The sequence below is a fragment of the Setaria italica genome, chromosome V (genome assembly GCF_000263155.2).
Source record: "Setaria italica strain Yugu1 chromosome V, Setaria_italica_v2.0, whole genome shotgun sequence".
NCBI lineage: Eukaryota > Viridiplantae > Streptophyta > Magnoliopsida > Poales > Poaceae > Setaria > Setaria italica.
The window spans coordinates 29,074,565-29,099,180 of NC_028454.1; the positions used below are offsets into that span (position 1 = coordinate 29,074,565).

Sequence of the window (24,616 nt, forward strand, 5' to 3'; positions counted from 1 at the left end):
TGATAAGTTAATGGGCTTCGTCGTCGAGGCGGAAGCCCAAATCGCAAAGAAGCCAGAAATCCGGGCGCAGCTTGAACCACTCATCACGGTCCACTTCCCCGTCTCTCCACCGCTCTCTGGCTGCACTGCCCACCGCCGGAGAAATGCCGCCGCGGAGGCGAGATCGCCGGAGACCCCGCGACCCGTCGCCGCCACCCTCCGATGCAAGGGCACCACCCTCCGCGTCAGGTTTCCGTCTCACCCTTCTCGCCCCAGTCGTCGTCCTGGTCCTCGTCGTCGCCGCCCTTGGCTTCTCCGGCCGCCTCTCCAGGTCCCCTCCCCACCCCCAGACGCTGCAGACGACCGCTCACTCTGTATACGAGCGCGGCCTCGTCAAGCGAGACGTCTCCGCACGAGAGATCCTCACCGTAAGCACCTCCTAGTACTGCTCGCTGGCCGTTGCCTCGATCCGGTCTTTCCAGTCTTACTTACTAGAGTGCTAGTCGTCACTGACGCGGTGTGGTTTTTTTCTTGGAAAAATTGGATATATGACACCGAAAGATCTCAGTTTTAGAAATATACCAGCAAATTGATGCGGTACATTTAATACCATTGAAAGATCCCGCAGTTTCCATCCATCCTCCGTCATCTCCCTTCTTGCCCGTTATTTTCTTCTTCTCCGGCGCAGGCATCGCGGCCAGCTCGGATTCGCCGTAGGCCGCCGCGCTCCACCCCTTTCTCCACCTGCGGGCTGCGGCCACACCCCAGCTCCGCAGCGCATCAACCCGCATGTCCGCATATAGCGGCTGCACCGCAGCTAGGCTCTGCCGTAGGCCGCTCCGCTCTATCGCTCCGTTCACGGTCGTACCCTGGCTCGGCTCGACCACATCGCCCCAGCTCGAACATACGAATACAATCCGCCGCAAGCAAGAGTCCTGTCATCTTGGCTCCCTTCCCTCGGGCTCACGTACACGATGGTGCTCAGGATGCAGCCGATTTGTATCTAGGCCCCTAGGATTTGGAGCTCTCGTTGGCATGCTGCAGCAGTAAAAGGGTGCTTCCGTCGAGAAGGATTACTTTCATCCGCGTAGGCTGCAGCAACGGCGCCCTCACCTTCCGGCCAATGGAAGCAGCAAGCACAGGCTCTTTCAATTTTGCCCGGAGGATGAGGAGCTCTGTTCTTTGCCGGAGAGGGAAAGAAGGGCAGCTGACAATGACAGAAGGAAGTGAAACCGTGAAGAAACGGCAAGACGGATGGAAAACGTGACGGATTGGTAAATTTCTAAACGGTGAGATCTTTCAGTGGTATTAAAGTGCACCTGATCAGTTGGATGGTATATTTCTAAAACTGAGATCTTTCGGTGTCACAGATCCAATTTTTCCTTTTCTTTTCTATTCTGGATCGTGTGGTGCTGGTGTGTTGTATGCAGGAGCACACAAGGGTTTCTGAGAACCGGTCGCAGCGCCACTTCCCGAACCCCGTCCTCGCCTACGTGACCCCCTGGTGCGTCATTTCTGCAATTCCGTGCATGCTTGTTGTATTTGGTTTCATTAGTGAATAGTTGAATACATGTACTGTTGCACTATCAAATTGTGATAGTTAAGCAGGCGGCACATAAATATGTCACCTGCGTTCCTTGTATACCTATCTTAGTAAATAGTAATGTGTTGTTTCTAGCTTAATAGTCTATGCCCAGTTTTTTTCTAATAGCTTATTGGAGTGAACTTTCTGTTTACAGTAGTAGAACCAGGCTTATGATTATTACCTCAAACTGGTTTAGCAGGGAGTTTGGCTATTAACAAGGGAAATGGATCCCCTTGGATGGATAATTGGCTTTCGCACATGTTCCTTTTTGTTGGTCACAGAGCCTGAGAAAATATATAGTAGGATAACCTAAATTTGATTTTTCATCAACATTGATCTTGCATTTGCATATTGTGCCATTAGCTGCCATGCTGGTTCAATTGATGTAGGAGCTTGTGGTGCAGGAACTCCAAAGGTTATGACATGGCAAAGTTGTTTAGTGCAAAGCTTACTCACATATCACCAGTGTGGTATGATTTGAAGAGGTCCGTGGATTCCTTCCAACAATGCAATTTCCATCCTGTTTCATCAAGTTGTTAGCCTAATGCATACTTTCTTCAGTTATAGGAACATGTTAGTTCTAGAAGGAGAGCATAATTTTGATGCCACTTGGGTCTCTGAACTTCAAAGCAATGGGTCTCTGGTAAACCATCTACTTGTCTTCCTCCTCTGTTCCTCTTTATAGGCTTTAGTATGCTATTATGTCCTGTGTTGGACTGTTGGTCAAGTTTGCATTGTCTATAATGCAATTTGATCTCTAATTTATTCTCCAAGCTGTCTCAAGAAAATCCTAGAGAAGTTGGGAATTCTTCCTGATAGCCTGAAAAAATATAAAATAAAATAAAATAAAATAAAAAAGTGGTACTTGCGCCAGATTAGCTCAGCCTAGGATGAAAATGATAGGCTACTGATGTTTTTTATACTGTGTGTGTAGTACATAAAATAGGGGGGGGGGGGTGAGGAATGCCTTTTGCAGTAAGAGTTTTGGTTCCCATTCTTGTTTTCCAGGTAGTACCAAGAGTTGTCTTGGAAGCATTTCCTGCTGTTGTACTATTGGAAAAGAAGCAAAAGACAAAAGCTATTGACCTAATAGTGAGTGAATGCAGGTAAATTCATGTGCCATTTCTTTCTCAGATATAGTTATGCTTATGCTAGCCAGTTTGACATCTGGCTGTGAATTAATAGGGATAAGGGCTACAACGGTATTGTGCTAGAGTCCTGGTCAAGATGGGCTGCTTATGGTGTGCTGGATGATCCACATCTACGTTCCATGGTACTTCAGCCCTGTTTGGATACACTTCTCCTAGCCACACTTGGATTATAATCTAAGTGAAGATTTTCTCGTTTCTCGCTTCTCGTAGTTCAAATCTCTAAAGTGGCTTACCACATAAGCGAGAATCGGTGGAAATAAGCAAAGCGTTTGGCGGGATTCTCGCTTATTTCCACCGATACGCCGCTTATAAGCGGAAACAAATGGGGCCTTCACTTGTCATTATGCAGCAATGTTGTTCTAACAAATGATTTAGTTGTTGGATTCTTGGATCCATGCCCAACGGCCTTGTAGCTCCAAATTAATACATGAAAGTTGAAATATATCAACTTTGTTTAAATGTCCTTGGCAGATCTGAACAGACATCATACTTTAAGTTTTTATATTAGTAACACTGCTTAGTATTTTGAGAAAGCAATGTTAAAATGACTAAAACATAACCTTGGCTGCAGCACTTTTAGCAAGCAAACTAATTTTGGTAACCACACAAATGATGATGGTTTTTTTATTGCACGTTAATGTTGTGATCATTTTAAATTTGATAGAATAGTACATTACAGTTGAGGATCATGAATTGATGGTGGGCGATAATAGGTAAAGATTATTGAGAAGCTCAGGGCACTGAAACATTATCAGTTAACTTTAGCACTATTGTGTGCTTAATTAAAAATGACTAGGAGTTACATATGCCGCCTCATTCGAGGTTTGTTCCACTAGCCTTTTCAGGTAGTTACGTGGTTATATCTCATGATCACATTGCCGCATTCCACAGGCACTTCAGTTTGTTAAGGAGCTGGGGGAGGCTTTGCATTCAATCAGCTCCAAATCAAGTAGCCACCATTTGGAATTAATTTATGTTATCCCAGCTCCAAGAATGCAAGAACTCAATAATCAGGACTTTGGACCAGAAGATCTCCTGCAGCTGGCTGACTCCGTAGATGGTTTTTCTCTTATGACATACGATTTCTCAGCGCCTCAAAATCCTGGTCCCAGTGCACCTCTGAATTGGGTACAGCATTCTTTAACAACACTTCTTTCAGCCAAAGGTTCTTCTCGTGACCATTCTCGGATGATATTCCTTGGCATCAACTTTTACGGGAATGATTTTCTACTGTCTAGAGGTACATATAACTCATTTTTCTCCTCGTTGCTGTTGACATGATCAAAAAACCTTTCGTGTAGTCATGGGTAACAAAAGTTCACCCATGTTTCTTCTGTATGCTAGTTGAATCTCACTAAATTTACACATAATATTGTAGTCACGGGCAACAAAAGTTCACCTTTCGTGTAGTCATGGGCAACAAAAGTTCACTCATGTTTCTTCTGTATGCTAGTCGAATCTTACTAAATTTACACATAATATTGTACATGGTGAAGTTCAACTCTATCATTTTGATGTACCATTGGTAGCATGTGGCACATGGCATCATGCTAGCTTGAAGTTTATCTTTGCCCTGCATTTTGGGAAGATCTGTATCTTATTGACAATTCTTCTATGCTCTCTCAGAAAAGACAAATATTATTTTTTTCATTTGTCCTTTAGCAGTATTATAAGTTGCGTGATGTCACGGGCAGGGGATTTGGGGAGATTGGAGAGAGGTTGGCGACGAAGATTATACTTAAAACTTGTAACAGGACGCGTCCCTGGACCTCACCGGCGCAGAGGAGCCGTGATTGCTTGACTACGCACCAGGGAGGCAGGACGTGAGGAACAAGATCAATCTTAATCTAATGCCTGCCCATCTATGCCGGGTCAGCCAGCTTATATACTGCCAGAGCCCGGCCACAATAAACCAACTAAACAACTAAATTCCTGCGCAAGCCAAACTAACAAACTAATTAACAAACTCTATCTCTAAGATGATGATGATGTAGAGGCTCCTCCTGGCACCAGACTTGGTTTGCTTCTCCCGCGATACTTGAGTCCCCACATGACACGTGAGTAGTGGATTCAGATTTTAAAAAACCAGCCAACACGTCCTCAAAACTGTTCTCAAGGTTGTGCCTTTTAATAGGAAAAATTTCAATAGCCAAAAACCACAAGTCAGAGGGTTTGACAAAAACCACTCTATACCCCCAAATTATTTTACAACCCTTAATCCCTAAACTTAATTTAGCCCTTGGCCTGCTAACATGTGCGAACTGGCATCCAGCATAGCACGTATAGTTTTTTGTGGATGGTTGACTTTTTTTGCGATGATTTTTTTTTCATTTATATATTTTAGATTCAGGGAGGGGACGGAAGAACCTACAACGTCTTATTAATGTTTGCATGCAGGCAGCGGTGGTGGTGCTATCACTGGGAGGGATTTTGTTCTTTTACTTGAGAAGTACAAGCCATCTTTGCAGTGGGATGAGAAAAGTGTAGAGCACTTTTTCATCTATTCAGATGAAGGTGTGAGGCATGCTGTATTTTACCCAACACTGATGTCTCTTTCTGTACGTTTGGATGAAGCGCGAAATTGGGGAACAGGCCTTTCGATTTGGGAGATTGGACAAGGTTTGGACTACTTTTTTGATGTTCTATAGGAATACCTCAATATGCCTTTGTTATTTTTGGAGGTGTGTCAGTTAAACTACTGCTGTGAGGTATTAGAACCTCATCTGTATGGCCTTTTGGTACCATATGCACTTTGGGCATTGTTCTTTTCAGCATTGCTACTATCATCTGATAATAGCTCACATCCTCCGTGAGAAATTGCTGTACTGAAGCTTTCTCCTCCTTGAGTACACACATGTGAAGTTAAAGAGCCAACTGTATTCATCTTTTTATTTATAGAATATTATACTGTTATACATCTTCTACAGCATGATGCGCATTTGCTGGTGTTTTTGTACATTAAATACTTTGCTATTGCAAGATTGACATCATGTTATAACAAGATGCGATTACAAAATCAGCGCAGTCAACTCTGCTAACTTGAAGTACCAGTCCACATCACTCCTCGAGTAAGCTCATAATACTATATTGCTTTGTTCAATTTTGCATGTTTAACATTAGTTATCAGCACATATTTCCATGTGACATTCATAGATAGCTTTTAGATCAATATAAAGTAATGGCCTCATCTTCATTTTTCCTGGTGTTTTTTAGACCAAAACATCTCTATTTTAGTGAAATAACCTGATTGAGTCCAACAGATTTTTGGGGACCGGAGGTCCTTGCAGAGCAGTTTGCACATCGAAGTTACATCACGGTAGGCATAGTTATCTTATCTGCTCTTAATAGTACAAGGACATCAGTGTTGTTTCGAGGACACTGATGTTACAACCCCAAGATTTCAAACCAGTTGTTACATGATACAAAGCATGCATGATCACGTGGGTGACCTCTTATACAAAGCATTCATGATCACGTGGGTGACCTCGACCCATCGATAGCTTACACCAAACGCTCTGTGGCTTCCAATTAAAACGAGTGTGCCATTCCTTTTCAAAGTCGATTGCTACTGTGTTACAATCACCCTTCAGGTACGCCATAAAAACTGTTTACATCAGTGACACGTGACATGTCATGAGAACAGCAGCAGCGCCACCTTGAGGGACCAGATTTCGATAGCGCCAAAAAAACCGTACTATGATAGGTCGCAGGAGATAAGAAAGAGACACCGAAGAATTCTGCAGCAAGAGCACCACCACCTTGTGACCTGTCTGCACAAGGGAAACGAAAATGGTTTTGGGAACCCCTAGACATGTGATCCGCTGCAGTCAAGAACAGCCTGCTCATGCCAAACTCCATCCAAGTTGGCCTGCCATAGCTTAACCATGCCATCGCCTCCGGTGGATGCGAGTGTCATACCACCCATGTCCCATTCCAGTTGCCACACCTAATAAGGTTCAGTGTAAGGTGCAATTATAAGCAATCACAAAAAAAAAGATGCAGTTTAGTATGCGATAAAACAGACTCTGAGATGAATCCTCTGGAAGTACTGGACCTATGTCTTATTTATAACTTGATGAAGCATGCTGTGTTCCTTGTTATTAACTATCTCAATTCTTTACTTGTGGGATCTGGAACTACCACCTAGCTCTCCAGAAAGCCCACAATGTTACATAAAATAACTGATGCCGAAATAAAGGACAGGTTTTGATCCTATACCTCGCCATCGTGGCCGGAAAGTAAAGCAACATTCTCTGTCGATGGTCTACCTTCAGAGTCAGTGTTCGAACCTATATGCCAGATTGCAATTCCTTTGCAGGTTGCAACTGCAATGATCTCATATGATCTGGAAAGAGTACACCAAAGGGACTAGCACATATCAGCATTGTTAAAAAAAGGGTAACTGCTAATTGAAACAGATATTAAAGAAACAGTTGGCTCTCATGCTCTAGAATGATCAATAAGACCCAGATTTAGTTGCCAGTAGTGACAGCCCTAATTGCCAAACCTTTTAAAGCCCAGAAAACAATCAAGCAGTCTGATCTGAGATGCCTGAGCATTCGTTCAGTCTAAGCACTCCCTATTCCATTAGACTTTTGTCCTGCTGTCCTCTACAGGCTAACAGTAGAGGCACAGAGAAGCTGTTCTTTAACTAGTCTCCCCTACTGCCAGGTAATATCAGGGAGCACAGATGATGACGTTTGGCAGAACTGACTGAATGGACCAAACATAAGACAGAAACCTAACATCAAAGTGTGCAAAACAGGGTCTGGAAAGGGGCATAGGAATGAGAGGTGGGAGTTAGCGGGGAAATTAAGTATGGAGCTTGATTTTTTCATCACGTTACTTTGTTTGGCATGAGATGGGAATTAAGAGAGGGTTTTCAAAGAGAGTCCTTTTCCACTTATTGGTTTGTGGGTTTGGGTGAGAAATTGTAACTAAAGTCATGATGAGCAGTGGCAATGTCTCCATCTTCCACTTAGAGAACAATTCTTATCTAGTTAACATCCCTCCCCTTGGTATTAGAATGGTGGGAGTGGAGCACTCACATTCCCAACCCCATTCCACTGATTCCCATGTCCACTAACCAACCAAGGGAATTCCCCATCTAAACTCCCATCCCTTCTATCAGTTTCCTCGAATCAAATGCACCCATAAGGTACTGATCTTGTATGTACTATGTAGTCAAGTAGTGTAGGATGTATCAGTCAAATTTTACTTGTCTATTCCTGCCTACAATTTGTTACAAAGCAATCTCGTAGTAGAAGACGATGAAACTCGCAGGCATTTCCACATAAAACAATGACCCAACCACAATATTCACATGAAGAAATGAGATATTGAGCATAGCAGGCTAGCAACCATGCTAATAACAGGGAAATGACCAAGGAAAAACATTTAGAATGCAACAGGATTGCAATATAAATGCATGTAATGCTTGTTTTCAGGGATAACCTGCCAATGTTAGGAGCCCATGCTACAGCAAACACTCTATCTCCCTTATCCTCAGGTGAACCGAGCTCAACAAGTGGAAGCCAGCGCTGATGAGCTTCTTCAAACTCCCAAATCTGATCATGCTTCAGTATATTAGAATCTAGCTGGAGACACAAAAGGTTTCATCGACTAATGAAAGAAATAGACATAAAGTGACTTGTGACAACACATTAATCACAAAGCGAGAGCCACATCATGCAAGGTACCAGGATGGCAGGACTTCTGTGGAGTATATCCAAAGAAATCTCCCCAGTTACAGCGTTTTCTTAGTTGCCTCCAAATGTAAAAACAATATAAGACGCTGAGAGTAGACCATTAATTCTTATATATAACTACAGAAGGTGATTGTGGTTGTGGGCATATAAATGAAGCTTTTATAAAGTAAATGAGCTGCAATCTAGAGAGTAACAATTGTCTTTTTTAATTATGCTATACGAGCATATTTTCACTTGAGACTCTCATCGGTTACTGAATGATTGTGATAATATGTTGTGCAGTTAGGGTACTGAAGAAGCTTCTACAGGGACAAAAGAGGGGGGGGGGGGGGGGGGGGGATAAAGGTTACTCAAAGTCCACAAACCTTACAAGAGTTAAAATGAGACGAATCTGAATCGAAGCCAATTGCAAAACTAGCTTGTTGGCTTCCACCTCTTCTTGGATTCCATGCTATAGATGCAGAAGTGCATGAAGGTTTTCCAAATCTAGAGACTGGATCGGTAACATTTTGGAACTCTGCCTACAAGAATGTGAGCAACCAAATTACTAGTTTATTTTGCTAACCAAGATCATATGCAACCTATAGCAGATTGAATCATAAAGCACTTTGGTTTGTAAATCAAGAATAAAAAACAAAATAATTTAGAACTTGGGAAACTAGTGAACAATAGCTAGATAAACCTGAAGCTGCCACTTGTCTAATTCCAAGGAATCCAAGAGCTCATAAATCTTGACTTGGCCATCTGAGTATGGAGTAACCTATACAGACAAATAAGGGTTACTAACAGCAATATAAGGGGCACATACAACATATTATGAGTCAAGATTAATGTAAAAGATTAACAGAATAAAAATGGCTGTAGTAGTCGAAATATGAGACAATTCTCTCTCTAAAAAAAGATAACCCACTTCTTTAAATAAAGGAATATGCTTGGTTGCCTGGTTGCTGCTGTTGGTTGGCTTCTAATGATATTAAAAGAGTATCATTTTCTAGCTTGCTTGCTGCATTAGATTTGAGTGTTTGTATATATGCTTGTGCCTTATTCTAGTTTGGGAAGTGGGGAGATAGTACTCTTGACAACCATCCACTCCATGCATGTTCCAGTTGTGCAATGGAAATCAAGTTTATGCAAAATTCCTCTAATATAATAAACAAAATAAGACAAAAGGATGAAAGGTATCAAAATATGCAAGTAATTATCAATTGAGGCACCAATGTAACATCACTACATCAGATGTTAGAACTCACCATTTTCAGACTTCCCAGATGTAATCCGAAATGTACATTTAGTATGCAACAATTGCCACCCTCAAAGACTTTACACTTTCTCCAGGTTGGAAGTTGATCATCTGTCAGTAGAAATTTTAAGAGTAAAGGGCTTTGGCCTACTTCATTCCAGTGATGAATTGATGAATGGAATACAAGATAGCAATAAATATTAATCAAAACTGATTTTAATTCAAGTCAATAATGATTAAACCCATACTTTTGAGCTTTAGAAAACTTGAAAACTTTTGCAAGCAGAGATGGGTAAAACCCTATACTTTTGAGCTTTAGAAAGCATGTTTTTGGTGGTTCGTTGAAATATGGAACTAGACTACAAAAACCCAAGATCCAAATAGGCCTTGAAGTAATCCGAAGATTGGTTTTGGCATTCCATCCATCCTATCCTAGCAAAATAATACTGCTTTGATCATATACAAGAGATGTTGTTAATTAGTCTATATATCCAAATATGCCATGGTAAAAAGTGCTTTTATAGTCAAACTGAGTTCATGAGTTAACTATGCAGACTAGAAAGGTAAGTAAACGATTGCTAAGTGAATCCCGAATCTTTCTGAATCAATGCACACAAGGTACCGTTTAGTATTTTAATACGTAAAAAATAATAAATTGCTGCAAAGCTCTCTACAATGAACATAGGGTACTGTTTATTATTTTGATACCCAAATACTAATAACAGCACAAAACTCTGTGACACGAAAGTACGAGATAATTGCAGACAGAGAACATCATACATGAAACCAGAAAAAGGATAAAAGCAACTGACCTTCAGCAACCTCCTCCCACAAAGACAGTGTCCCGTCAGCACAAACACAAGCTACAGCATCCCCATACTCTGGAGGAAGCCAGACAACATTCACGATGGCCTGCTCATGGGCCTGAACCAACACCAACCAGGTTACAAATCAGAAGTCCAGAACACATGAATTGGTCAGAATCAAAAGAACTGAGTTCAATAAAATAAACATGGAAGGAGCATATCACAGATATATCAGTTATCGCCGAGTCATGTGTTATCTGGATGTCCACACTGCTGCATATCCAGTTATCCACCATAATTTACAGCACAAACCCCAAGTAAATGCTAGAGACTCAAACTCTTTGACTCGTAAGAAAATATAACCATTCCACAGCATGTACATCTATTTAAGGGCACTACATTCTGCAGCTGATGTATCTCGTGTTTTGCTGAAAGCAAACTAATTGCGAAACCTAGAGAAGTAACTTGGTAATTTAACCAAGCAAGGCACCCTATGCATCCTATGCAAGCAGAACGTAATGCTAGGAGGGAATATCTCTGAGAACCCACTAGGCAGCAAAAAACTCTGAGCGCGCTAGGCAGCAAAAATAGCTCACAGCACGCACTAGGTAGCAAACCTCTGATCATGCACTGGAGCCAGATAAACTCGTATACTAAACCTCACAGCGCCCGAGCGGAAGCTACCGTCCAAGAAGGGGGCAAGTCGCCTTCATGAGAGGGTTTAGGGTTTTGGGGTGGGGAAGAGGCGGAGGATCGACTAACTGACCTGCCACTTGGAGGAGGGGGACGGGTTGGAATCGTAGACGGAGACGGAGCCGTCGACGGCGCCGGCCGCGAGGCGTCGGCCGCAGTGGTTCCAGCCGCAGCATGCCGCGCCGGGACCCAGCTCCGCCACCTGCCGCTCCGCCATTCCTCGCTTGTTGCCCTCTGGTGATGTCGCGGCGGCGGCGGCGGCGAGTGTCTGTTCGGAGTTGGGCTGCCGCAGACCCGATTGGCGTTCCGGCACTGATGATGATGTGAGAAAGCCCAGAAGGAAGTCGTTGTTTCTGTGCTTGTTGGGCTAGTACAGTATGTTGTATTTGTGGACCGGGATTGTCAGAAGGCTTGAAACGTAGGCCCAATACGAAGAGACCCAAAACGCTGAGCCCATAGGCCAGCTTTTGGTCCAGATTGAACCAATGAAATAATGACACGTCATTTACAAACCAAAGGCAAAACTATGTGGTGCGTCAAATTTTTTTCAACCAGATACAGAAAATGCTAACAACACAGAAAAACGAGTGAAAATGAAGGGACAAATCACTCAGATTTCCTCTAATTGCATATCATTGCTGGCTGACATGCATGTAAAGATCCACCAAGTTAACCCCTTTATCCAACGCTGACAAAAATATTACAGTTCCAATTTGTTAGCAAACAGCATATAGTTGAATACAGCTGCACCAGCCGTACCACTTCCCTAGAGTCAGCATCGAAGACAACACTGAATAAATGAGGAACTCAAACTCCATAGAATGTTTTACAATTGCAAATAATAAACTCCATAGGATGCTATCAGCCAATTGTGAACTATGTGCATTAGAATTTGCATGAACTACAAGAATCTTCTCTTGCAAAAAAAAAAATGCTGGAGTGGTGAAGTCCATAGCTGCCCGCAGCCCGCTACTCTGCTCAGATGGGGAAAAAAAATCAGCTACTTCATGATGAAAATGACCAGGCAATATCATATCTTGAATGGAAACAATGAACATACAACATTGGAACTTGCATCTAGTCATACATATTGCTCATGCTGGTGAATTGGAGATTTCACACTTAACTGCATTGAAGGTAACCATGATCATGAAACTCCAGAGGACAGCTATTGTACAGAAGAAACAGAGACGGTAGGATGGCATAACATAACATAGTCGTCAGTCGTCACTAAACGGCGGCAAGAGTGAGTGTGGTGCGGAGCTGTCTACATAATGTATGATCGAACCCTGATCACCAGCAACCCACAGGTCTTCACCGCCTAGAAAAAAAACCCATTCCAGTCATAAAAAGGAACTAAAAGATCAGAGAGCAAGAACAAACAAAAAATATTCAAGCCTTAATTTCTTTGTGATTGGTGATACGCATCCTCTCAAATATTGGAAAACTCCAGTATAAACAAAATAAATCACACTGAATAACTACTGATATGTTATGTTGGCGTGGCAATAATATAAAGTAGGGGGCCATATGCTAATACATCTCCGGATTGCAACTGAATATCACTGCTAATAACTCTCTATTATTGGATTTGACACTAAATATCTCCTATTGACCATATTGAATCTATATTCTTGTCTCTCACTAAATGATCTTGTCCTGAACCCCTACTACTACGGCATGATCACTCTACTACTGGTACAATAAGATTAATTCAACTAGAAAAAAGCATACAACAGCTCCCAGAAAAAGGAGATTAGCAACTTTTTCACATTCTAATTTTAGGCATATTATACTTTCACCTTCTGTGCTAGCGGACCTTTGTAGGTACAACCGTACAAGATAAGAACATGCCATCCAGGAGCGGCGCTAGTCTGCTGATCACTGCTGTCATATAAAATTATTAGACAATATGTACGTCTGTTGATGTAAAATTTGAGCCTCAGGCTTTTACGTTGAATAACACGAAAGATCTGAAAGATCTGCTTAATTCCAGTGCAGGTTCCAAATCAGCTCGCGAATGTACACCTGAAAGGGAAACGTTAAATTGATAGGTGGCTAAGCCTTCGAGCTCATAAACAGACGTTACTTTGAATAAACACCATAAGGGTTAGATTTTCAATGTAATCATATGGTGCAAATAAACATATGATGCAAATAAACATGAACATTAATAGCATGAACATTAATGGCATGTGACATCAGCTATATGAGTCGACGGGCTAAGATAGATGCAATGTAAAACAACAGCCATAAAATGAGCCTTTGCTCACTATACACATGTCAGATTCAATTAATGTCACGAGACGTAGATTGGACTTAACTAAGACAGCACGACTGAGAGGGCATTAACTTTAATCTATTAATCTAAAACCTTAGAGCATAGCAGCAAAGACCTCTTACCTACCACTTATGATCCAATTAAGCTAGCAGATCTAATTAATGTCTTTGAGACATTGATTGGATAACCAAGGCATCATGGTTGAGAGGGCATTAATTTCAACCCATTAACTTAACAGACTAGTTTACGGCAGTAAGGCCTCGTACACCCGACTATCAGCTCAATGACGTTATCCGGTACCAAGAGATATGGATGGGACCCAACCAAAGCATCAGCTCTCATCGGTAGCGTTTTGACGTTAAGGATCCGACGGCTAGAAATGTGAGGGGCACGGGTAAAGATCTATCGGACCTAGCATATATAAAAGGCTAGAAATGCGAGGGGCACGGGTAAAGATCTATCGGACCTAGCATATATAAAGCAAGTATAACATGCAAGATCTAACTAGCCGATACAATCAGATAACTGGTGAACGCTTAAACAAGATCAAGGAACCGATAAAGACAACTTAATCAGTTCTAAGTTGTTCGATAACTGTGAGCAACGCCGAAGACAAATAGAATATTGGACAAAACCTAGAAAGTTCTACTTGCAATTTAAGTTAACTCGATAACTAGCCTTTACGATAAGAAATCAGAATATTGGATGATGCCTAGAAAGTTCTGATATCGAAAACATAACGATCGGGTGACGGTACTTACGAGCTTGCCTGAGATCGAAGCCGATGCAGCCTTGCGCGCAAGAAGAAACTCGTCGGTTTCTACTCTACTCCTACTCCTAGGGTTTTGGCAGCGTGGTGCCGAAAGGTTGTATTGATTGATGGATGATTATTCGGTACAAGGTTCATGGGTTTATATTTATATCTTGGAGCAAACTAAAATCCTAGTCGATTACGACATGAACCGTTACAATAAATCTAAAAACTACTACAGATAATCCTCCACGCTTTCCCTTATTTGGTGGAATCGATTTTGCTTCGAATTGGATCTTCCCGATCTTCTATCGGCTTCTAGAATCCGGTCACCTGCAACTGGCCTTGGTCAAGGCTGGGTTATCAACAGATTTCCCTGCGAGTCCATCGACTGTTGGAACCTTATCATCATCGGTTGACTCTGGTTAAAAACCAGTATCAACAACATCACTAACTAAATTTTGATCTAGCCAAATCTTTAGGTAATACTGCACCTTTGTTCGCTGCTGCCGCTACCTGGTGCCAACAATGAACTCGAATCAAAACAGAAAAAAGAAAGTAAGAACTAAATACAGAATTTTCTCCTCTCTTCTCTGTCTTTCCCCTCCTTTCTCTAATTATGTTCCAACTAAGAATGGAATATACAAGAGAAATAAAAAAATGGACAGAAAATAAATAGGAAAGTTCACAGATAAATAATAAAGACCCCCAATGTGGAATAAAACAATGTGAAACCAGAAAATTAAGAGATAATGGGACATTCTAGCACAACAAATTGTAATACTTTTCTGTAGTATGGAGCCACTTCAAGAGCTCAACGTCATTCACAGGAAGCAATGATTAAAAAAATAAAAAATTAGACAATGATGGTAAAATAAAATAAACTGATAACTTATCATGGAATAAACCTCACTAGTGAAAACCAAAAAGCTGAAACTTAGCACTGATAACCTCTGAAGCAGGTACGATGGTAAGATGAGCATTAGTTACTCACAAAGAGATAATAGCTGATGGTAACAAAAACATAGATGAACAAAGTGCTTCCATTTTTTACTAATTACCACAAGAGGGTAATTTAGGATCGGTGGGTGCTCCATTGATTCTTTCCTGCTTCCAGCTTCTCTCCTTGGGAAACAACAGCTTCCATACAAGACGATATGAAATGACAGTATGCAAACGATGCTACTGAAAGTTGAGACCCTGTAACGAGAAGAAAGTTTCTTTTATTCAAGTTGTATCTTCTGAAGCCAGAATTACGTGAATGAAGCTACAGAACTACTGCATGAGAGACAAAAAAAAAAAAGCAAGAGAAAGGCCTCTCTGCTAGAATGCTAGATTATTCGGAGCTTCCAATAAATCTGACAAAACCTATAGTCTGCCAGCCCCATGTTATTCGGAATTCTGAAGGTTAGGCCATTTTGGTCTGAATGATCCAAAACACCACCATTCATGCAGACTTGCAAAGGCTACAAGTCAGTGTAGAAAACAATAATTAAACAATAAGGATAAACTAAAATGAACTGATAAATTATTAATAAACCTATGATTGATAACTGCTAAGCTGAAACTTAACACTGAAAAATGGGGATCAGTTAATCCCCCAATCGCCCATCACTCCATGACTGCGGCAAAGGCAAAAGACATTCGCTCCCCTATAAGTACCCCTAAATCAAAACTGACAGCCATCCCACTACCTCAGCGAACATTAACTAGTAAAATCAAAATGAAATCAAGGTGCGAAAGAAAAATGAAAACAGCTTCTGCTAGGCACATGGATGCACGGAGAGGGACTGAGATGCTCCAGTAGCGAGAGGTGGACGAAGACAACGGCCTTAACCTTCACCGGTGCCACGGTTCAGCGAATCGGTGACCACGCCGTTCTCCGCCGCCGCAGTCGAAAGCACGGAGATTTCTAGGAGCAACAAGAAGCCGACACCAAGGGTTATCGTGAGAAAAAGAAACGGTTTCCAATCCAGCCAGCTAACGGGCCGATGAAAACGAACGGGCCAACAACAAATAGAACAACAACAGCCTGCAAGACAGAAAACGATGCACGAATCTTGAACGAATCGCAGCCACAGAAATCCGAGTGAAAAGGAAACAGAAAAACAACCGAGTGGCATATAGAAATTCGGATTTGGGATGGATTCAAACATGAACTTGTTACAAAATAACATTCGTTCCATAGAACAGAATGCAGTACTTAGTAGTGTAAGTACAACGATAGATGTGAGTTTACGTGTTACTAAATTTGCTGGCGTCCATGTCCATGAATAATAGCACTTACAGAACATCATATAGCATAGCATGCGGTACAGACATAGTACAAATTACCGATAAAAATTTACCAAAGTCAGAGACCGCGCCGGCAAAGCACGCGTCACGGCAGTGGCTCTTCACACTCCAATACTCCATCAGTTTCATTTTTTGAACTGGAGACTCCATTAGTTTCAACTGGAACTGCGCGCTTCCGATCCCACTTGCCGACGACGGCCGCGAGCTCCTGGTGCGCGGGCCCGCCAGGCACCACCGCCTTCTGTGCCTCCGCTTGGAGCTCGTGTGCCTTCTTCCGCGCCGCCGCACCCTCCTCTCCAACCATAAGCTCTGTAGCCACCGCGGCCACCTCCTCCCGCGGCACCACCCCGTCCTCCTCCCGTGCCGTCACCCGCAGCGCCATGCCCATGCCCTCGGACGACAGCTTCACCGCGTTCATCCTCTGCTCGGCGAACAGCGGCCACGCCAGCATCGGCACCCCCGCGGCCACGGCCTCCAGCGTCGAGTTCCAGCCGCAGTGCGACAGGAACCCGCCGACTGCGCGGTGGTTCAGGATCTCCACCTGCGGCGCGGACTGTGACAAGAGGAGCCCCATGCCTCGGGTCCTCTCGACGAACCCCTCGGGCAGGTAGCTCAGCGGGTCGTCACCGTGGTCCACCGTCCCGAAGTAGCCGGCGCTGCTGTCCTTGTCGCTGGGGAGACGCACCACCCACAGGAACCTCTGCCCGCTCGCCTCCAGCCCGGCCGCGAGCTCGGCAGTCTGCTCCGTGGACAGCGTGCCGCCGCTGCCGAAGCACACGTACAAGACCGACCCTTCCGGCTGCTCATCCAGCCACGTCATGCAAACGTGCTCGGCTGCTTTGTCGGAGCACGACCGGACGAACGGGCCGACCGCGTAGGCCGGAGGGTACACGCCCTTGTCGGAATGCTCTTTAAACGCCAACAAGGTCTCGTGCTCCATGCCGTCGAAGGTGTTGACGATGAAGCCGTCGGCGCGGAGGTAGTCGAGGCCCAGGTCGACCATGAGGGCGTACACGGGGTTGGTGCGATCCTGAATGGGCTCGATGAGGTCGACGCCGCGCAGCGGCATGCACCCCGGCAGGAGGACGGGCTCCGGGAGGTCGCGGCACTCGCCGGTGGTGGTCCTCGCGAGCTCCGGCGTGTAGAGCAAAGTGGCCAGACACATGAGGCTCGACGTGCAGAAGACGTACCGCGGCACGCCGAGCTCCTCGGCGACGGCGAGCGCGGCGGGGCAGAGCATGTCTGTCAAGAAAGCCGTGACGCCAGCCGGGGAGCCCAGGAGCGAGCGTAGCATGTCACGGAGGTGCGGCAGTGTGCGCTGGACGACGGTGATGATACGGGTCACGATATGCGCGTCGAGGGGGAGGTCGTCGAGGGACACCTCCGGGAGCTTGGCGACGGAGACGCCCGCGGGAAGGGTGGCGAGCGCCGTGGAGTGCTCCCGCGAGGACAGGTTGGTGAAGGTGACGACCGTGGCGGTGAACCCGTGGCGCGCGGCGAGGCGCGCCGCGAGCTGGGCCACCGGGACGACGTGCCCCGCACCGGGGCTGGCGAGCACGATCACGTGCGGCGCATCGGCTTGTTCATGCACCCCTGCCATGGTACGTAGACCGACCCCTGCCTCACGTTTGCTTCTAGCCTGGAGCTGGGTTAGCAACTATACTTGTAGACGTAGTAAAAAGAAGTCTGTGCTAGCGGGTGTGTATAACAAACAACACGCCATACCCCCTACAACACGTATATAACAACGGAAGCTCATTCGCAATATTCTTTCAAGAGGGGCATCCAGTTGATGTGGCAGACAACTGTATTTCCTCCATTTGTCTGACCATTTGTGATCCCAAATAATCATGCACACCGCTATGGAGTCTCGCAAAGTGCCTTCGGCTTCATGCCAGATGTCGGCTAGCTTTTACTAGCACATCGGAATTGTTTCCTTTTCTGTCAAGGGACGGACCTTTCCTTATCTCTACTGAGGCCACACACCCTCTCTCACACATTTGAAGCTAAGCTACCTCTACTTACGTACTAGATTCGTGTTAACTTTATTATAATTTTTTTTTCCAAAAACACGCTATAGATGCAAACATGTAAACTAACCCATATAGGCATATATATTACGCACCCCGCAATATATTTTTCAAAGAAAACTCTTGGGGTATGGTGTAACTAAAAATCTGCATGTTGAACTCCTGAAGTATCCCAATTTTTGCAACATTTTGATTCAGGTGTTACAAAATCTAAAAAATGCTACCCAATTTTGGGTGCGTATGTAGTATGTACGTGCTAAATCATGGGATCCTGTTCTCAGCTCATGGATCTGCGAGTGCTAGTAGAGCTAGCTATCAGGCTGCTACAGACTGAGGACGAGTGAAAAACCGTTACGTAACGTAAAGAGCGTGGTACGCAGTGGACGACGCGACGCGATGAGGTCGAATCGAGTCCACGCGCGCGCAAGCAGCATGTCGCCTCGTCGCCGTGGGGGGAAGATGTGGCCTGTGCAGTGCGAGCGCAGTGGACAATCAGGCAAGGGCCCCGCACAGACCATGCGGACTGAATAATCACTCGCACAAAATCGGCCGTGTGCCCCGGTCAGGTAGGGGCCCTTGAACACATGATTACGAGCATCCGATACTTCTGAGTAAGACGTAGCATCTGACTTACAAGTGGCAAATTACACTATAATCGGATCGGATACGGATAGATGTAGCCCATCTCATATTATTGTATCCCGTATTATTTCGCGAACTTGTAACACTGAGTGATGAGTGATTATTCTTATCATGAGACATGTATATATCCTAATTTACACTTTTTCCCTCGGAGTCGGGGCATGCCACAAGGTTTCGGTTGTTCGGAAGAATGTAATTGATTACTCTATCTACTAGTACACGATATTTCGAAAATATAGTTTTGTGCTTTAAGTGAGCATAATGAGAGTGACTCACCGCAATAATTCCATCATGGAATACGATACGGATTGAGTAAATTTGTCTAGTTTTTGTTATCATATTTGAAAGTGAAATCAGAATGATCTGTGCGGACAGATGCGGACGCTTACATAATTTCACATGGTTTACTAGTTTTAAAATTGTTTTTTTGAATCACACAGCATAGATGCAGACGCTTACATAATAAATTTCACATAGTTTCCTAGTTTTAAAATTGTTTTTTTTGAATCACACTGTACAGATGCAGACACTCACATACACGTACGCACACTCGCCCCTACGAACACACGCACGCAACTCTACCTCTATGAGCACCTCCAAAAGACTGAGCCGGCAAATCCTCAAGATTGACGAAGTCACCACTGGCGCCTCGCTGTTGAGGGCACATCAGCTACCACTAAAAGAATAGTGCCGGTTAAATCCTAGAATAAATTCAGGAAAATACAAGCACCAATGCCGAGTTGAGGACTCCAACCCTGGTGGGCAGGTTCCACCGTAAGAAACCTTACCAGCTGAGCTACCATCGGTTCACTAGTTTTAAAATTGTTTCGATTTCATTTAATCTAGATGTTGACTTCACTTCTGAATTATGGGGGCCATATCATCGATCTTTTTTACAAACGGATGGAAAAATCTATTTTGACTTCACCTCTGTTTTACGTAGTGATAAAGTCAAAAAAAATTAATATATAGGAGACTACCTATAGAAATATAACAAGCTTTGCGCGCCGCCCTCACCCAAATCACACAATGGCGTGTGTAAATAAAACCTGATGCCAACATGAGTTTAAACTAATCCACCTAAAGTTCTTCTATCGTGTCCAAAACGACATTCGATGCACACGCTAAGATGACATTCACAGATTTGGGCATCTTTGCCTCATGCAAATGGGTGGAATAATAACTATATTGCTTTATCTAAAAAGATGTGGACACTAAGAATAAGAATTAGTAGATGTTCTGCCGACAAAGCAATGTATAAGTCAATTGCCATCCTTTTTTAAAAGTTATGATATTATTACACATTGTCATTCTAATTCATTTTCTAATACTTGAAAAATAAATCATCCTCTATTTGATATAGATATTGGAAATTTTCCTAATAATTTGAAGCATTCTTCATTTAATCTTTTCATGGAGGGTTCTCCATTTCATCTTTTTAAAGAGGGCTGTCTATATTTTATCTAGGTTGATGTAACACCATAATTTTACATTTTTTAATACTTTAATTTTTTTAGAAACTCTCTATATTCAATTAGAGTTGTTCTCACTTTCTAAGCAAATAGAAAATTTCAAAATAAATAAATGAACGTAGGTTATAAATGTGTTTCATGCATACATGTTGACTTGACAATGTTTAATTTCTATTTGAAAAGTGAATATGTTTTATTCAAATTTGGATATGTTCATTCCTGGATAAGTTTAAATGCAAAAATTTCTTTTTTGTGTGTGTTTTTAGGACAAAACCCATTCCAATTCAGGCCCAAATCCTCACTTTCGCCACCTACTTTTCCTGACCAGCTCACCACCTTGACGGATGGACCAAAGCCCGTTTCCACCCAAGTCCCTCTAGAAACACTCACTTGAGTCGTATCAAATTTTCTTGCTAACGAGGTTGGAGGCGCCCAGCCTTCAACCCTTCTCCCCCCTCTCTCCTTCCAAGCGTGCCCTTGTGTCATCCTCCTTTCCCCTCTTTCCCTTCGCTTCATTTTCCAACAAACATATCCCACTAGTGCTCGTTCCAAATCGAGCACTACACAGCACTGCGTGGAGCTACCCTGGTTCAAGCTCAACTCCTTTAGTCCACCACGTGCCCTCTCATCCCGGGCATTACCCCTCCTAAATCGCGAGCTAACCCTTGTGATTGGCATTCATCCTGGCGCTTTGGCGCTGAAGGTCGGCATCAAATCCCCTCCCTCCCATGCACTTTCGCTCCTATAAAAACCACGACGAGCATCATGTCACCAACCTTAAGATAGGCAAGTCCTTACAATCAAGTCTACCACATCACAACCTATCACCTTTATTTAGCTCTAGCGTAATCAAGTTCTTACTCCCTTCGTTTCAAATTATAGGTCGTTTTGACTTTTCTAGGTTTATAGATATTTATATGTATCTAGACATACACTATATTATATTTGATATGTCACCTGAGTGATTTGAGACCTCCTGTCACATGTGTGATTTGGCAATTTAAATCACCCAAATCTGTATATGGGTCAAGATTTGAGTGATTTGTTGAGTACCCTCACACAGGTGATTTGATAGCTCAAAACACCCAAAAACTCTGGACAGAAGAATTCGAGTGATTCATATGGGTTGCTCACCCAAAAAAATGAATCACACAGGTAGCACACCAGCAAAAGTAAAAACGAAATAAAATGCAAATTGAATTTTTCAAACTGAACAAAATGAAAAATGAGAAGGGAAAATAAATAAATTGAACAAAAATTTTTAAAATAATTTCTATGTGTCGGTGCAGAATCTGGCCGACAATTAAATGTTAGTAGTTTTGCCGTGCGTTAGATCGGATATGACCTAGCACACAATGACACAGGATTTATTCTGGTTCGAGCAACGTGCCCTACGTTCAGTTCGAGGTCAGTCGGTCGACTGTATTCCTAAGCCTAGGTGCTCTAAGTTTGCAGTGAGGGTACAAACGAGTGAAGAATGAGAAGGGGGTGTTCGAGACCCGGTCGTGCTTTGGTCCGAGTGGAGGGGAGAGACCGGGGCTCAAACGTGCTCTATGTGTTGGAGAAAGTGCTCGCTAGATTTCTCGTGATCTCTAATGTGGAGGGGCCCGTCCCCTTTTATAGTCCAAGGGGACGGCCTTACAAGTCAGGGAGAGAGAGAGAGGGTGCGGGCGCTGCCTAGTCTTGTTGTCGCCCATGTCATCGGGTACGGTATGGCCATCGCTCTCCATCCCTGTTCATGCTCTGCTGTGATGGGCAGGCAGCACAGTATTCGTTTGACATGGCATGACGGCACTGTGTGGTGCGGGCGCAGGGCGTGGTGAGGTACGATCCTCTGTACGGTGGTTGACCTGAGTGTTTTCCCTTATCTGCTCCACCTACTCCCTAGGCCCACACCGAGCGAGCGTCCCCGATCAGTTGTCCCGGTCGGTCTCGACCGTATCGGTCGGGAAGGAGTGGTGTGCGTAGGTCTAGTGTGTCCTTGGTCGGTGGAACCTGGTCGGAGTCGGACTGTGGTCCTGCCCCCAACCAGGCCTCTTGGTCAGAAGCGTCAGTCGGTGGCTAGATCTTGGTCTCGGCCTGGCGTCACGTATTTGGGCTAGCCCAGACATGCATTATCGTTGCGCCTCTCGTTGGGCCAGGCATTATGGAAAAGCGGGTCCATTGGGGACCCCAGGTCTATGGACCCGTCACTATGGTCTACAAAATTACAAATATTGTGTGTGTTAATTAAACCCCCTCAAATGAAAAACTGAACAAATGACAAAAAAAATACAAGCAAATAATTTCAAAATTTTGCTATGATTATACAAAATAACAAATGTTTAGGGATCTAAAAGTAGCACCTCAAATGCAAACTAGAGAGGCAACAAAAAAAGAGGGAAAATTAATCAAAATATTTCAAAAAAATTCTATGGTTCCAAAAGTTACAAATATTGAGTTGATTTATTAAACCACTCAAATGGAAACAGAACATATGGTGTAATAAAAAGGACAAAGGCAAAAATTTCAAAAATTTTCCAATCATCCTACAAAACAAACAGATGTTGAGGGGTCTAATATAGGCCCACAAATGCAAACTTGAGAGACAACAAAAAGGGATAAAATAAAAACCCATAGGAGCAAAAAGAAGAAGAATTCAGAGAAGCAAATGAGACAAACTTGATAACAAACAATATACTTAAACATTCTGTTTAATTGTAGTACCAAACATTAACATAAATAGGTCTGAAAACCAAACTTAAACATGATAAGGAAATGTTCTTGCACTAAGGACCCTAGATTGTAGTAGCATACTAGGAACTATTGATATTTAGTTAGCACCAGGTGACAACCAGCTCCATCATAAGTTGTGATCTGCACAAATGAAAACGAAAACCCTTAAAATGCTTAAAATCAAACATCAAGGCAAGTACTTGTAAAAAGACACCAAATAAGTTACTGTCAGATTAGTAGAAACATCATGTAAACCAAATTTTCAAAATTTATGCAGCTATATAAACACACAGATAAGAGCACATACCACAAATCACATCTTCTTCTTCTTGGAGGAACCAGCTTCAGCGTCATCTTTCATCCTCAGAGCAATCCTTTATTGTGACATCTTCTGGGCCTTTTCCTCTCTCTGGCGCTTCTTTGCAAAATACTTTGAGTTAATCTCAGATTTAAACTGATCAGGGTTTGCATCTGTGACTTCTAGATTCAGAAAATTATCCAAATCTGTTGCAATGTAAACTGAAGACATCTTCCTGAATCCAACCACGGTGTGAAAGCAAACGTTCACTTTGCCATGAAGTCTGTCAGCATCAGCAGGAGATTGACACTTCACAAGGAATTCTCAGAAAATAATAATCTGCCCCACCTTGAAGTCACCATGGTTCAGCACATTGTGAACAAACTGAATGACTTTGTACAGAGCCTCATTAGTAGGATAAGCTTTTTCAACAGCACATACACAAGGGTGAGCAAGAGCCTTGTTGGGGAACACATTCCTCTCAACAAGGTTTGCCATCAGATTCAGCATTTTCCTTATGAAAACATAAATGAAAAAAGAGTATTAAATTTAGAACAAATATAAAAAGAATAACTGTAAAAGTTGGTTACATAAAAATCAAATTAAGATAACTAATTTAATAAGTAATGACAGAATTAACATCCTCAATTGAGATAAACTTAAAGGAACTAGAACAGTACAAATGTAAACAGGAACACAATTGGCAGTATTGAATTAACATGCTCAATTTAGAACTAGAACATTCTTATCATATGAACAACAATGACAGTAACACATTTATACCAATGACAGCAACACATTATACAAATGACAGTGCAATGTGAACTATCAGTTGAGCAGTATGCACTGTCCTATCTAAAAATATACCTTAAGTACCTTCAAAACATATATACAAACTAGGGCAGCAAAACCTACAATTTTGATAGGGAGAAAAACAAAGATCAATTACATGACCTAGCTATGCCAGAAA

General features: G+C 43.1%; 3 protein-coding genes across 4 annotated transcripts; 1 reads left to right on the plus strand and 2 right to left on the minus strand.

Annotated features, from left to right (window-relative positions):
• Positions 1–11: 11 nt before the first annotated feature.
• On the plus strand, positions 12–5,632 carry LOC101776510 (chitinase domain-containing protein 1). Of its 2 annotated transcripts, XR_002677843.1 has the most exons (9): positions 12–407; positions 1,410–1,483; positions 1,969–2,049; positions 2,126–2,207; positions 2,573–2,670; positions 2,750–2,837; positions 3,607–3,955; positions 4,410–4,586; positions 5,113–5,251. XR_002677843.1 is itself a non-coding variant. In XM_004969132.3 (8 exons), the coding sequence occupies exons 1-8, from the start codon at positions 144–146 to the stop codon at positions 5,361–5,363; spliced, it is 1,287 nt and encodes a 428-aa protein (XP_004969189.1). In that variant the 5' UTR covers positions 12–143; the 3' UTR covers positions 5,364–5,632. The 2 variants fall into 2 exon arrangements, 1 of the variants encoding a protein (XP_004969189.1); XM_004969132.3 differs by lacking the exon at positions 4,410–4,586 and having other exon boundaries at positions 5,113–5,632.
• A 375-nt stretch (positions 5,633–6,007) lies between these two features.
• LOC101776915 (protein SEH1) lies at positions 6,008–11,459 on the minus strand. The gene is made up of 8 exons (XM_004969133.3): positions 11,236–11,459; positions 10,476–10,587; positions 9,674–9,774; positions 9,106–9,183; positions 8,789–8,944; positions 8,170–8,282; positions 6,934–7,060; positions 6,008–6,661 (listed from the first exon to the last, which is right to left on the minus strand). The coding sequence occupies exons 1-8, from the start codon at positions 11,377–11,379 to the stop codon at positions 6,521–6,523; spliced, it is 972 nt and encodes a 323-aa protein (XP_004969190.1). The 5' UTR covers positions 11,380–11,459; the 3' UTR covers positions 6,008–6,520.
• A 4,857-nt stretch (positions 11,460–16,316) lies between these two features.
• On the minus strand, positions 16,317–18,249 carry LOC101777319 (hydroquinone glucosyltransferase). Its single transcript, XM_004969134.4, has one exon. The coding sequence runs from the start codon at positions 18,087–18,089 to the stop codon at positions 16,575–16,577; it is 1,515 nt and encodes a 504-aa protein (XP_004969191.1). The 5' UTR covers positions 18,090–18,249; the 3' UTR covers positions 16,317–16,574.
• Positions 18,250–24,616: the final 6,367 nt, after the last annotated feature.